Source organism: Podarcis muralis, chromosome 2, assembly GCF_964188315.1.
Source record: "Podarcis muralis chromosome 2, rPodMur119.hap1.1, whole genome shotgun sequence".
NCBI lineage: Eukaryota > Metazoa > Chordata > Lepidosauria > Squamata > Lacertidae > Podarcis > Podarcis muralis.
In genome coordinates this window covers 97,743,448-97,756,702 of record NC_135656.1, presented here as the reverse complement: position 1 = coordinate 97,756,702, position 13,255 = coordinate 97,743,448, and the positions used below count along the sequence as shown (strand labels likewise).

Genomic DNA, 13,255 nt, shown 5'->3' with positions numbered 1-13,255 from the left:
CAAGGCTGCATATGTAGAGTTTAGTTCTTTAATTTGGAACGCAGCACTTACCGGCACTAAGCACACAGTTACGAATTGACTTTGAAGTCCCATTAAAGCAGGCATAGGCAAACTCCGGCCCTCCAGATGTTTAGGACTACAACTCCCATCATCCCTGACCACTGGTCCTGTTAGCTAAGGATGATGGGAATTGTAGTCCCAAACATCTGGAGGGCCGGAGTTTGCCTATGCCTGCATTAAAGCCAATAGGTTTCCAACCGAGGTACGGGGCTAAGAGAAGCCCATGCAGCTCCCGGATACCTCTGCCACTTTTCCAGAATGTTGTACGTGGCTTGAATGGCATGGAGCCAGACCTGTCCCTGGCTCAGTTCTTAACTATCAGTGCCTGTGTGTCATCCCAATTGACCTGAATTAATCGTACGACAAGAGCACAAAGCAGCCAAGTCAGATGGCACTTGCCCAATCTTCACATGTGTGACAGGCTGGGCAGAAATCATGTTGCCCTTCATAAAACAGGGAAAGGAAAGGTGAGACTTCACCACAAGACTTCATTCCGCCCCACTCCTTTGCCCCAGAGGTACTCAGTACAAGCTGCTGCCCAGTATGTGGTGGCCGAAAGAACATATAAGGGAAGACTCATTATACTATACGAATCTTTAGTAAGTTACTTTGGAGCTATAAAGCAGGATAAAAGTGCTCAATGAAATATGCTAGGATTCCAAACCAACTACAGTGGTACCTCGGGTTAAGTACTTAATTCGTTCCGGAGGTCCATTCTTAACCCGAAACTGTTCTTAACCTGAAGCACCACTTTAGCTAATGGGGCCTCCTGCTGCTGCTGCACCGCAGGAGCACGATTTCTGTTCTTATTCTGAAGCAAAGTTCTTAACCTGAAGCACTATTTCTGGGTTAGCGGAGTGTGTAACCTGAAACGTATGTAACCTGAAGCGTATGTAACCCGAGGTACCACTGTACCTGACTGATTTCAGAAGGTTCCCCATGACATTATGATACTGGATTCTGCACGTTTTGTGCACAAAACATTTTGTTTTGTTTTGTTTTGATTTGATTTCCATTCTGTTTCATGTCTACATGACGCATGCAGCTATTTGGGGATTTGGAGTGACGCATCAGACATTAAGCTCCGTTTCCCCTTTCCCTTGAACCCAGGTGTGACTGTGGACATTCTAAATAGGTATCAGGAGTCAGAAATGAGATGGCTGAAATTCAATTACTCGATCAATATATTTGTGGATGGAGATAGAGTTGACCATGAAATAGTTAACTCTGGTTTGGATGACATTGCACTATTCCTAAAACTGGGTTCACAGCAACAGAGTGCTGTTAGGTCCCCATCTGTGGATGTTCATACAAGTGTAATCTGCTGGCAATACCTAGGTTAGATTCCTGCTACATGGGGTCAGCTATGCAGACTTCAGATGATGTTTTCAAGCACCAGGTTAAAACAGCTTTCATTTCCTGGCTTTTAATTGCCTTTGGTGATCTTGATGGTTTTACTGTTGGAACATTTTTATTGCTATTGTGTGACAGTTTATTTACCTGGTTAGCCAAGGACTTTTACGTAGAAATGTAACGAACATAAAATAAACTACTTAGCAATGGCTTGCAGCACAGTCCTATGCAGGTTTTTTGCAGAAATAAGCCCCAGAGTCTGAGGAAACTTGCTACTTAATAATAGTAATAATATTTAGATGTATTAGTCACTTATTACCAAGGTTTCCAAGTGACTTACATAAACATAAACACATTATACCATTAAAAATTCATATAAGCCATTAACATTAATACTGCAAACACCTCCAATTCACACATGCACAGGGAGACCACCCCCACCCCCTGGCATAACAGCCAAGGGGAGTTTTGGCAGCACACTAATGACATAACAAAATCAGCTCAGTAAATAAGAATGCAGAGATGTAGACTTGCATACATATCTAGTAACCAGCTAATGGCATCTGGCAGCTTGGTCACCATGCAGACTAAGCAACAATTCCTCCCGCCAGCCATACTTTCTTTTTCATTTATTTATTTTATAAAGTACATGTGGGACCTGGCAACACAAGATTGTAGTACCCTCATTATCTAACAGCAAGTTTCATGCTTAGGGGCCTAGGCAGCCAGCCCTGCCCCATTCTGGAATGCCATTCCATTCTCTCCTACACACCACTTTCCTTTTCCAACTGATAGTCAACATTTCATAATTAGTGAGCATGCTCATCCCACATTGGGGGGCTTTTTGGGGGGGAGGTTGCCCCCTTTGGTGGATTTTTTATTTTTTTTATTTTCTAAGATTCTGCAATACTGGGGTCCCAAGCCCTACCCTAAGTATAGGACTAAAAGGTAAAGGGACCCCGGACCATCAGGTCCAGTCGTGACCGACTCTGAGGTTGCAGCACTCATCTCGCTTTATTGGCCGAGGGAGCCGACGAACAGCTTTCGGGTCATGTGGCCAGCATTACTAAGCCGCGTTTGGTGAACCAGAGCAGCACACGGAAACGCCGTTTACCTTTCCGCCAGAGCGGTACCTATTTATCTACTTGCACTTTGATGTGCTTTCGAACTGCAAGGTTGGCAGGAGCAGGGACCGAGCAACGGGAGCTCACCCCGTTGTGGGGATTCGAACCGCCAACCTTCTGATCAGCAAGTGCTAGGCTCTGTGGTTTAACCCGCAGCGCCACCCGCATCCCGCCCAAGTATAGGACTATCCCTCCTGTTTATCAGTGGTCCCAGTTTGTCTACAATCCTGTCAGCGCTCACTATCCAAGTTTGCTGTTTAGCAGGACTGATAGCAAGAAAGGGAAATGAAATTCTGGAAGAGTCATATTGAGCAACAGCATCTGCTGTTCTGCACTACACTACACGTTCCGTTATATATGTATATATGCTGACACTCAGAGCCTCTGGGACTAAATGGAATAAAGATTGCATATGAAACCATGTTCGTTATCTTTATATATTTCCGATCCCTAGAATAAAAACGTGTCTTTGCTTCAAAGACTGTATGCAACATGTATGCAACAATATAACAACATAATTTTCCAGGCTGGTTTACAGCCTCTGCAGGTTTCACTTCATTACTAGTCAACTTACTTAGTCTCTTAGCAGCCTCAAGAGCATCATTTGCAGTGTCAGCCACGAAGAATCTCTGAACTGTGACCCCGTGATCAGCCATCAGTTTCTTACTCTGGTATTCCTGCAGGTTTAGCCATCGTCTAGGGGCCAACTGAACAGCCTACAGAAATGAGATGGGGAGGAGATCACAATGTTCATTATGAGCAGTTCATGCAGCAGTCAACAGAGCTATTAAGCAGCATAGTTGTGGTCACCTGCAACCTGCAATAAACAAGGCTAGGAAATAACTCTTTAAGATTTTTGCATAGAGTACACTGTATACATGTTTATGAGCAAAATATTCCGCATCCTTAGAAGAAGGCATTTTAGATGGCACCAGTGTATGGTACAGTACTTCTTAATTTTATCCAGGTGTGCTCTAGTGTCTGTGAAATAAATTGCATCTTGATGGTTTCCCTCTCCCAAGCTCCCAAAGCACAAAACATCGTTATCAGGTTATTAGATTAGGTTGTTCACGCTTCCATCCAGACAAGTCCCAGTCACAATATTGGGGTTTATTCTTGTGTAACTGTGAGATTTTCAGTCTTAATTTCAGTGCAGTTCTCACCTGAGTTTCAGACTTTCCAAGCATCCCCAAATGAACAAGAAACGTACATTTTTTAAAAAAAGGCATCAGGGCCAAACAGGTTCTAAATAAAATCTATATTTAAAAAAATGAGAGCCACTGTGATCTAGCAGATATTTCATCCATATCCACTGATGGATATCTAGCAGAGTACTGGTTAGGGAGCTCTGTGCTGCAATCCTTCATCAGCCATGAATTTGTTATGTGCTCCAAATCTGGCTACTTCTCTCCTCGGCTATGTCCCTAACTCCTTCCAATTGTGGCTGAACTGTGCAGAGAGAGAAAAAGAAGATGGGGGGAGACAGAGAAACCTTTGCATGGAACTGAAGAGGGTTGAATTGGCTGTTAAATTTCTATTTCCTATACAGCTGAAGATCTGCAAATCTAAGAAACAGGGCAAGTTGGCCCTCAGTGCTGAACACAATGAACGCTTAAGATCTAGCCTACTATTACAATCTTGTAAGAGCATGGTTTCTTCTAGCGCCACAACTATTTCAGATTTTGCTGCCATAATCACTTTCAAGTTGACCTAAAATTAGAACCTGATCAGCTTAACAGCTTCTTCAAGCCCTATGATCCTGTGCATACTTACTTAAAAAAAAATTATGCTAGTTAAATATTTGTGAGCATGGCTACATTTTACACTAGTTCAAACCAAAATGCCAAGATTAAAAGGTGTCATAGATCTTGAACCATGGTCCCTGGGCCTCATCCCCTTTGCCACTCAGGCATCAGTCAGGCCATATAACCACAACACATTATCAAGGTGGGATAGCTCAGTTGGCAGAGCATGAGACTCTTAATCACAAGGCTGTGGGTTCGAGCCCCACGCTAAGCAAAAGATTCCAGGGGGTTAGACTCAATGACCCACATGGTCCCTTCCAATTCTATGAGGGGCTCTGTGGTGCAAGGGATCAGTATGTCTGTCTGTTAACTAGAAGGTTGGTGGTTCGAACCCACCCAGGGATAGCTGTGGGCAAGATTCCTGCATTGCATGGGGTTGGAAAGGATGACAGTTGAGTTCTTCTCCAACTCTACAGTTCTATGCCCCGGAGACCAAAATTGTGAACTACACAAACTCAAAACTCCATCCTACCACTGTCTGCTCCACCTGGAAAACCAAACTTCAAGCTACGCCACACACAGCCCAGTGTTCAACATATACTATTTAAGGAATGGGGATCCTGTGGCTCTCCAGATGTTGATCCATCAGCGCCAACCAGCATGGCCACTGGTCGCCAAAAGTGAGAGCTGTAGTCCCAACAACATTAGGAAGAAGAAGAAGAAGAAGAAGAAGAAGAAGAAGAAGAAGAAGAAGAAGTGGAGGAGGAGGAGGAGGAGGAGTTTGGCTTTGATATCCCACTTTATCACTACCCTAAGGAGTCTCAAAGCGGCTAACATACTCCTTTCCCTTCCTCCCCCACAACAAACACTCTGTGAGGTGAGTGAGGCTGAGAGACTTCAAAGAAGTGTGACTGGCCCAAGGTCACCCAGCAGCTGCAGGTGGAGGAGCGGGGAAGCGAACCCGGTTCACCAGATTACGAGTCCACCGCTCTGAACCACTATACCCTGCACTATATGAAACTGTCTAAGTTGCTAGCTGTCTGAGCAACTCAGAGGTCCTGGATACGCCTGCTACAAATTCTCACTTGCTTATCCATCCTGAAACCTTGCTAACTCAACGTGCAAGGCTAACCCGCCCTTTCGCCCCCAACGCTGAGTATGCCAGTTCTTCCCTTGTACTCTTCCACATGCTTGCGTTATCTGGCATACGGGTGCGACCCTGCAAAGGATTGGCCGCATAATGAGTTACTGACAATCATGTTAGAATTCACAGTAAGGGCATAAGAACAGCCCTAGTGGATCAGGCCAGAGGCCCATCAAATTAATCATCCTGTCTTCACAGAGGCCTATGGGAAGCCTACAAGAAGGACCCAAGTACAACAGAGCTCTCTAAATTTGTGATGCCCAGTACAGTGGTACCTCAGGTTAAGTACTTTATTCGTTCCGGAGGTCCGTACTTAACCTGAAACTGTTCTTAACCTGAAGCACCACTTTAGCTAATGTGGCCTCTTGCTGCTGCCGCGCCGCCGGAGCACGATTTCTGTTCTCATCCTGAAGCAAAGTTCTTAACCTGAAACACTATTTCTGGGTTAGCGGAGTCTGTAACCTGAAGCGTATGTAACCCGAGGTACCACTGTAACTGGTGTTCAGAGGCGTGCTGCCTGCAACCATAACCAGTCCTCCATCCATTTGTCCATTCCTCTTTTCAACCCATACAAGTTGGCGACCATCATTGCCTCCCATGGGAGGGGGCGTCATAAGGGTGTCATATGACCATGTAAAAGTATTCCCTTTGGTCTGCCCCGCATCTTTCAGCAGTCAGCTTCATGGGCTGCCCCTAAGTTCTAGTAATAAGAGAGAAGGAGGAAAAACTCGCTGTAAATAGCAATGAGAAGTCAACCTAAGCAACTGTAGTACTACCCAGCCGTGCTGTAATTACATTCTATGTCCTGTGGAAGACATCCTCCTTATGGAGAGATGAACTGTGCCCCTCTGGCAGCTAACCTGCTAGAATCAAACAGCTGTTCATCAAGCAAAAAACCACTATTGGTCCACCACCTGAGACAAAACAGACACACAGGGATTATTTATTAGATTAATACTGCAATGTGTTTATATCTATCTATCTATCTATCTATCTACACACACACAGTGGAGAAGCGGGTTCTTCCTCGACAGCTTTGCATTACAGGGGAAAAAAGTAATTATCTCACAGCTATATACGTCTATGGCTTGCATGCAATATTAAAGCCTTATATCAAAAGCAGCCGCCCATCTGCTGCTGCCTCTACTTTACGACTGTACATCATGGACCACGACCATCAAAACATGCAAGTTTTGTAGGATGCAATAAATAGGCAGTGCCACAAAAAAGTGAATAACACAAAACAGTAAGAACATGTTGACTTTCCTTGCAATAAACTGGCGTTTAAAGGGTATATTTGGAGATTTATTTACTTATTCAATCAACACAGGAGGGCTGGAGCTGGAACGAAAAGCTTTGTTATGTGCAAGGAACGCTGTATGAGAGAGTGAGAGAGAGAGAGAGTTCTGTGGGCTCTCAAATGCCTGGGAATGCTACACAGAGTGAATCTTCCATGAAGGGAGCACTTTATAGCCCAGTTGGAATGTACGCAGCTCAGCTTATTCAAGCAAGCGATGAACAAGCCTCGAACCTTGTTTTTGTGCCCTCAGCGCACCACAATTCAACATTTCCAAAAATGTTCCTCTTTAGCTAGGCCGTTGGTTGACTGACATTCAATGCCCTTTAAAAATGCCCGGGGGGCGTAATTGGGTTGCTCTTGTTTTTAATTTTGATTATGTATTTTGTGGTTTTATATTGTGGTTTTATCCTGTGAACCACCCTGAGACCTGCGGGTATAGAGCAGTATGCAAATCATTATTGTTGTTGTTGTTGTTGTTGTTGTTGTTGTTATTTCCCAGGCTAATTGACCATTGTTTCTTATGCCCCAATCAGGAAACTTCTGGTTACCAGCTTCAGAGCATGCCAGGATCTTAAGCCAACTCCAAAACATGGTTTATGATCTTGGCTCGTTCTGGTCTTACTAGCTCTCCCTAGCTTGGACGTAAATGGAACTATGGTTCATTAAATCAAGAAACACTGAACCACAACACATGAAGTTTCCAGCAAATGGTACCCAAGAAGCATTGCAGCCTCCAACTGTGGAGGCAGAGCATAGCCATCAGGGCTTGTAGCTAATCCTAGCTCTCTGCTCCATGAATATCCTTAATCCTCTTTTAAAGCCATCATAGTTTGTGGCCGTCTCCTGTAGGTGCAGGTTCCATGGTTAAACTATGTGCTGTGTGACAAAGTACAGTGGTACCTCGGGTTAAGAACTTAATTCGTTCCGGAGGTCCGTTCTTAACCTGAAACTGTTCTTAACCTGAGGTAACACTTTAGCTAATGGGGCCTCCCGCTGCCACCGAACAATTTCTGTTCTTATCCTGAGGTAAAGTTCTTAACCCGAGGTACTATTTCTGGGTTAGCGGAGTCTGTAACCTGAAGCGTCAGTAACCTGAAGCGTCTGTAACCTGAGGTACCACTGTACTTTTTTTCCTTTGTCCTGAATCGTCCAACATTCAGCTTCACTGGAGGTTTGAGAGCACTAGCACTAAGAGAGAGTGTAAAAAACCCCAAAACTTCTCTCTATCCAACATTATAAACTTCTAACATGTCACCCACAACTTTTCACTAAGCTAAAAAGTCCCAAATGAGATGTCTCAATTGGCTCTTGGTTGCAGAACCTGACAAAGACAGGCTGTGATGCTAACTTCAAAATGACCCAGAGATATACAGACATTGGCTTGCCTTGGGCTGGCCAAAAATCCTAATGAGCTTCCAAGGCTCAGAACCATTCTGAGATGCACTCCTCCCAACCGGAAGAGGTCTGGACCTTTTCCATATCCTGCTATTCTTACAAGATGCCTCTGCTGCCTCCGCAGCACAGTTCAGACCAGCCCCAGTCCAATGTTGAAGCACGGAGCTAAGGAAGAAAGTGAAGGGAAACTGACCCTGGCTTTGGGTTTTTTATTTCAAAGACAGCTTCAGAGGCCCAACGCATCTCAGAACAGGCTACATACTGATTCCCAAGACTGAGGCTAGAAAGATACATCCTCGTCTATGAAGCTGACATGCGCTTGCAAGGCGCTCATAGGGCTTCCTGGATGCAGTTCCTCACAGACAAGCTCTCCTTCAGCCTTGAGGGCTTTTAGATGCAAAGCTGGGAATCAACACTCAGGAGAAAATGAGCTCAGGCATTTCCCCAGAGGCAGGCAACCCACCTCTCAATGGAAGAGGAAGCCTTTGACCAAAGGAAGGCATGTGGCTTAAATGACAGTCAGTGGTACCTCGGGTTACATAGGCTTCAGGTTACATACGCTTCAGGTTACAGACTCTGCTAACCCAGAAATATTACCTCAGGTTAAGAACTTTGCTTCAGGATGAGAACAGAAATCATGCTCTGGTGGCACGGCAGCAACAGGAGGAGGCCCCATTAGCTAAAGTGGTGCTTCAGCTTAAGAACAGTTTCAGGTAAAGAACGGACCTCCGGAACGAATTAAGTACTTAATCCGAGGTACCACTGTAATAGGCAGTTGCTGTCTAGTCAACAGAGAGCCCTTGTTGATGGGTTGGGGAAGGCTCCTCAAACCCTCCAACAGCAATTTGCAAACCTGGTGAGAGTCACAAACCAGATTATTTAGGTTCAGAAACTCCTGGCTGCCATCTTAAAGGCAAGAATAAAATAAATAAAAAATGCACATTTTTACTATGATTTTCCTTTCTTTTCTATTTTTTGCCCTTTAGATGATGGCTCAGCATGCACAGTATTTGCCGAATACCGGCTGAAAATGACATTTGCTGAAGCTCTCGCAAACTAAGTTATTTCCTTTCCGCCCCACTCTGGGTAAAGAAGCGCAGCTTGGCTTTGTGCATGGGCCCGTGCATGGGAGCCTGCCAACGTCCCCCCTCCGCGTACAACCGCTTTGAGCGAACGCCAGACTCCGCGCGGCAGTAGGGGAATGGAGTTGCACAGATGCTTAGAGCTGTCAGAGGTGACCTTGAGGCTCTCAGCCAAGTTCGCTGCACAGTTAGCTGGGGTTTGTGACAGGCTCTTTGTTTGCCTCTGCAACTAAGGAGCAGCAGGAACGAGGACCTCTGGGGGCAACTAACAAATGGGGCTGGAGGAGCAAGATGCATTTGAGGCAGCGGTAGAAGAGAACGCATCGCTTAACCTCAAGTCACTCAAGGTCTTGTGCGCTGGGGGGGACAAAGGAAGCAAGAAAGAAAGGTCCGTTTTTTGAAATCTCGTCTCCCTCTCTATAAAAACGGCAACACTAAATGAACATGATGGGTTTGCAATAAAATGGGAGGGAATGAAGGGAACAGATAATCAGCTTTTTATCCTTTCACTACAATCACACGGGTCAGTTTTGGCATTCTACTCGCTTGGGTTTCTGCAGGCGCCTTTCCACGCCTGTATTTGTCTTGTTTTGTAACCTTTTTAAGATCATAACTGCCCAATTACTGTTCATTTAGAAACATTCATGAGTCCTGGAAAAAGCCTTCTAAAACAAAGACCAGCTTTTCCCAACCTGGTGCGCTCCAGATGTTTTGAACTACAGCTCCCACTGACTGTTGGCTGGGGCTGTTGAGAGCTATACAGTGGTACCTCGGGTTACAGACGCTTCAGGTTACAGACGCTTCAGGTTACAGACTCCGCTAACCTAGAAATAGCACCTCAGGTTAAGAACTTTGCTTCAGATGAGAACAGAAATCGCACGGCGGCAGCAGCAGGAGGCCTCATTAGCTAAAGTGGTGCCTCAGGTTGAGAACAGTTTCAGGTTAAGAACGGACCTCCGGAACGAATTAAGTTCTTAACCTGAGGTAGTCCAAAAACGTCTGGACGGCACCAGGCTGAAGGTTGACACTGGCCATTACGATTAATGTCACAGATGTAAAAGTACCATGCACATCTTCAATGTCATTAAAACACCACGGGAATATATTTAAATTATTCTTGCATTGCAGTGGGTTGGACTAGATGACACTTAAGGTCCCTTCCAACTTTACAATTCTACGATTAAATGAAAACATCTTGCAAAATATTAAACCTATGAAACCTTAAAAATGAGCTATGGAGAACCTGTGGCCCTAATTAGGTGACCAGGTCTCCTCATTTGGGTCATAATGTGGCTTGTGCTAAACCACACCAACCTGACACCACAGGACTTCAGGCTCAGGGTATGGAAAGTGAAATTCAAAAGGAAGAACCAGGAGAGTGTCTCCAAATTCTTTCCAGCTACTAGAATCAATAACTTTTTCACTTTTTGACATTTTTCTTGTCACCAAAGCTGTCAAAATGGCCCACAGAGAGTGGGATATTCCAGATCCGGCCTCTGGCAGGATTCCATTTCTCGGCCCTGCCTTAAAAGCATCTCAAACAAGAAGTTAGCAACTATTTCACATGGTGAATGTCGTTTATGTTTTTATTGGTTGGTTGGATGTAGCCGGCTCTAATGTTTATAAAAAGGTAAAGGTACCCCTGCCCATACGGGTCAGTCTTGACAGACTCTAGGGTTGTGCGCCCATCTCACTCAAGAGGCCGGTGGCCAGCGCTGTCCGGAGACACTTCCGGGTCACGTGGCCAGCGTGACAAAGCCGCATCTGGCGAGCCAGCGCAGCACACGGAAACGCCGTTTACCTTCCCGCCAGTAAGCGGTCCCTATTTATCTACTTGCACCCGGGGGTGCTTTCGAACTCCTAGGTTGGCAGGCGCTGGGACCGAGCAACAGGAGCGCACCCCGCCGCGGGGATTCGAACCGCCGACCTTTCGATCGGCAAGTCCTAGGCGCTGAGGCTTTTACCCACAGCGCCACCTGCGTCCCTAATGTTTATACTGTGCTGCAAATCACTTTGAGACGCTTTTGTGAGTAACGCTATTGATAAATATAAATGATCATAGGTCCTTTAAACATTTTAAATTACAATTCAATAAACAAGAAAACCTTTCAGTTTATAAGAAGTTGTGCCAGGGCCTTCCATGTTCATTCAATGTTGGGAAATTAAATCTATGAAAGGGTATGCCCTTAACATATGCATTTTTTAAGACAGTATTTCTACGACATCCAATCCTGTGGTTAGTTCCACTACCTTGGTGCTGGGTGGCTTACAAGTGACAGGGTGGCGATCCCAGATTTGTCTGCTCTCTGAATCAGACAAACAAGAGCTTATGCAAATGAAATTCCCATTCCAGGTTCAGTGCCGAACTGAAAAGCGATACCATCCACAGCAAAACATCGTAAGGCGTCTTCTCTTTGAGCCAATTAAGTGAGAGAACGAACAGGATGGAGACTCACATTGTGCTAGTGCCAGAACGATGTCACCCATGCAGTGTGAGCTGTTGTGATTCCTCAACCCCAGCCCTCCCTAGGATACAGGTGAGGAGAAAAACAAGCAGTGCTGCTTGGGGCAGAGGGTCCCTCTGTACCTTCCACAGAATAGGGCACGCTCCAATAACAGTCACATGCCCTTTTCACAATACAGTGGTGCCTCACAAGACGAAAAGAATCCGTTCCGTGATTCTCTTCGTCTTGCGGTTTTTCGTCTTGCGAAGCAAGCCCATTAGCGGCTTAGCAGATTAGTGCTATTAGCGGCTTAGCGGGCTTAGCGGATCAGCTGATAAGCAGCTTAGCGGCTTAGCGGATCAGCTGATAAGCGGCTTAGCGGATCAGCTGTTAAGCGGTTTAGCGGATCAGCTGATAAGCGGCTTAGCGGATCAGCTGTTAAGCGGTTTAGCGGATCAGCTGATAAGCGGCTTAGCGGCTTGGGAAAAAAGGGGGGAGGAAAAAAACCCTGCAGGAACTCGCAAGACATTTTCGTCTTGCGAAGCAAGCCCATAGGAAATTCGTTTTGCGAAGCACCTCCAAAACGGAAAACCCTTTCGTCTAGCGGGTTTTCCGTCTTGCAAGGCATTCGTCTTGCGGGGCACCACTGTAGAAGCAAACACTTGCAGAATCAGACAAGGGCCTTTTAAGACAGAACTTCTTCCAAGACGCAGGACCAAGTACAATATAATCCTAACCGGTCCTCATAGGACTTCAGGTGGTCTCAACTCTCCACTGAGAGAACATCTCTCCATAGCAGAGGTAGGGGAGGCTCACTGGAAGCTGTCCAGGGTCCTGATTTCTTTCACCTCCGCTTAAAGAGACCTGACCAGGCTTTGCCTCTGACCTTACCTGCTTCACTCTAAAGCTACTGAAATATCAGGACAACTAAAAAATAAATAAATGCATTGCATCATATAGGCAATAAGTCCTTGTTTCATCACCAGATAGGACATAGGATAAATCAGAATATCTGATTAGGAAACAACAGGTGGAAGCTATTTTGGAAGGTAAAATATTATGTACAAATCTGGATGCGAGCCATTTTGCAGCTACATTCAAGAAATATGACTTCTTGTCAAAGCCCACAGCTATAGTACTTTCTCCCTTCACAGATTTTCATTTAGTCATTGGCCAAGTTCTTAATATACGCTCAGAACAGACAAGTGCACACTCACGCTCACAATGAACAAACTTTGCAGGTTAGTTGCTAAGCATAGGATTCTGGGAGAGAATAAACCCAAAAGGCAGGTACAATGGAGGGTACCATTGGTGCTCCTGCTGGTACTCCTGCCCCCCCCCCCCCACTTGCCAGGGAAAGGATGGGAGAAACCACTGAGGGGGTGCATAGAAGCAAGGGATTTGATGTGTTTGCCATTTTCCTAATCCTGGTTATTGGTTCAGCTAAGTTGTCACAGTTCCTCATATATTCTCTGCCTCCCTACCCGCCTGCCCCCCCCTGCAAGAATTGGGATTATTTCTTAATCCGATGCAAACTTTGGAGAGCAACCCCATCACTGAACACCGTAATATTTGAAGAATTCTTAAGGTCACTTTTCTCTTTTGCAA

At 45.4% G+C, this 13,255-nt stretch overlaps 1 protein-coding gene across 2 annotated transcripts in view; it reads right to left on the bottom strand.

Moving 5' to 3' along the window:
• The window catches only part of SUCLG2 (succinate-CoA ligase GDP-forming subunit beta), a 220,217-nt gene that overhangs the window by 163,247 nt on the left and 43,715 nt on the right, over nucleotides 1-13,255 (bottom strand). For both annotated transcript variants that reach the window (XM_028719446.2, XM_077925056.1), the window contains exon 2: nucleotides 3,112-3,253. In XM_028719446.2, coding sequence (XP_028575279.2) covers nucleotides 3,112-3,253 — 142 coding nt within the window. The remainder of the gene's footprint in view (nucleotides 1-3,111; nucleotides 3,254-13,255) is intronic.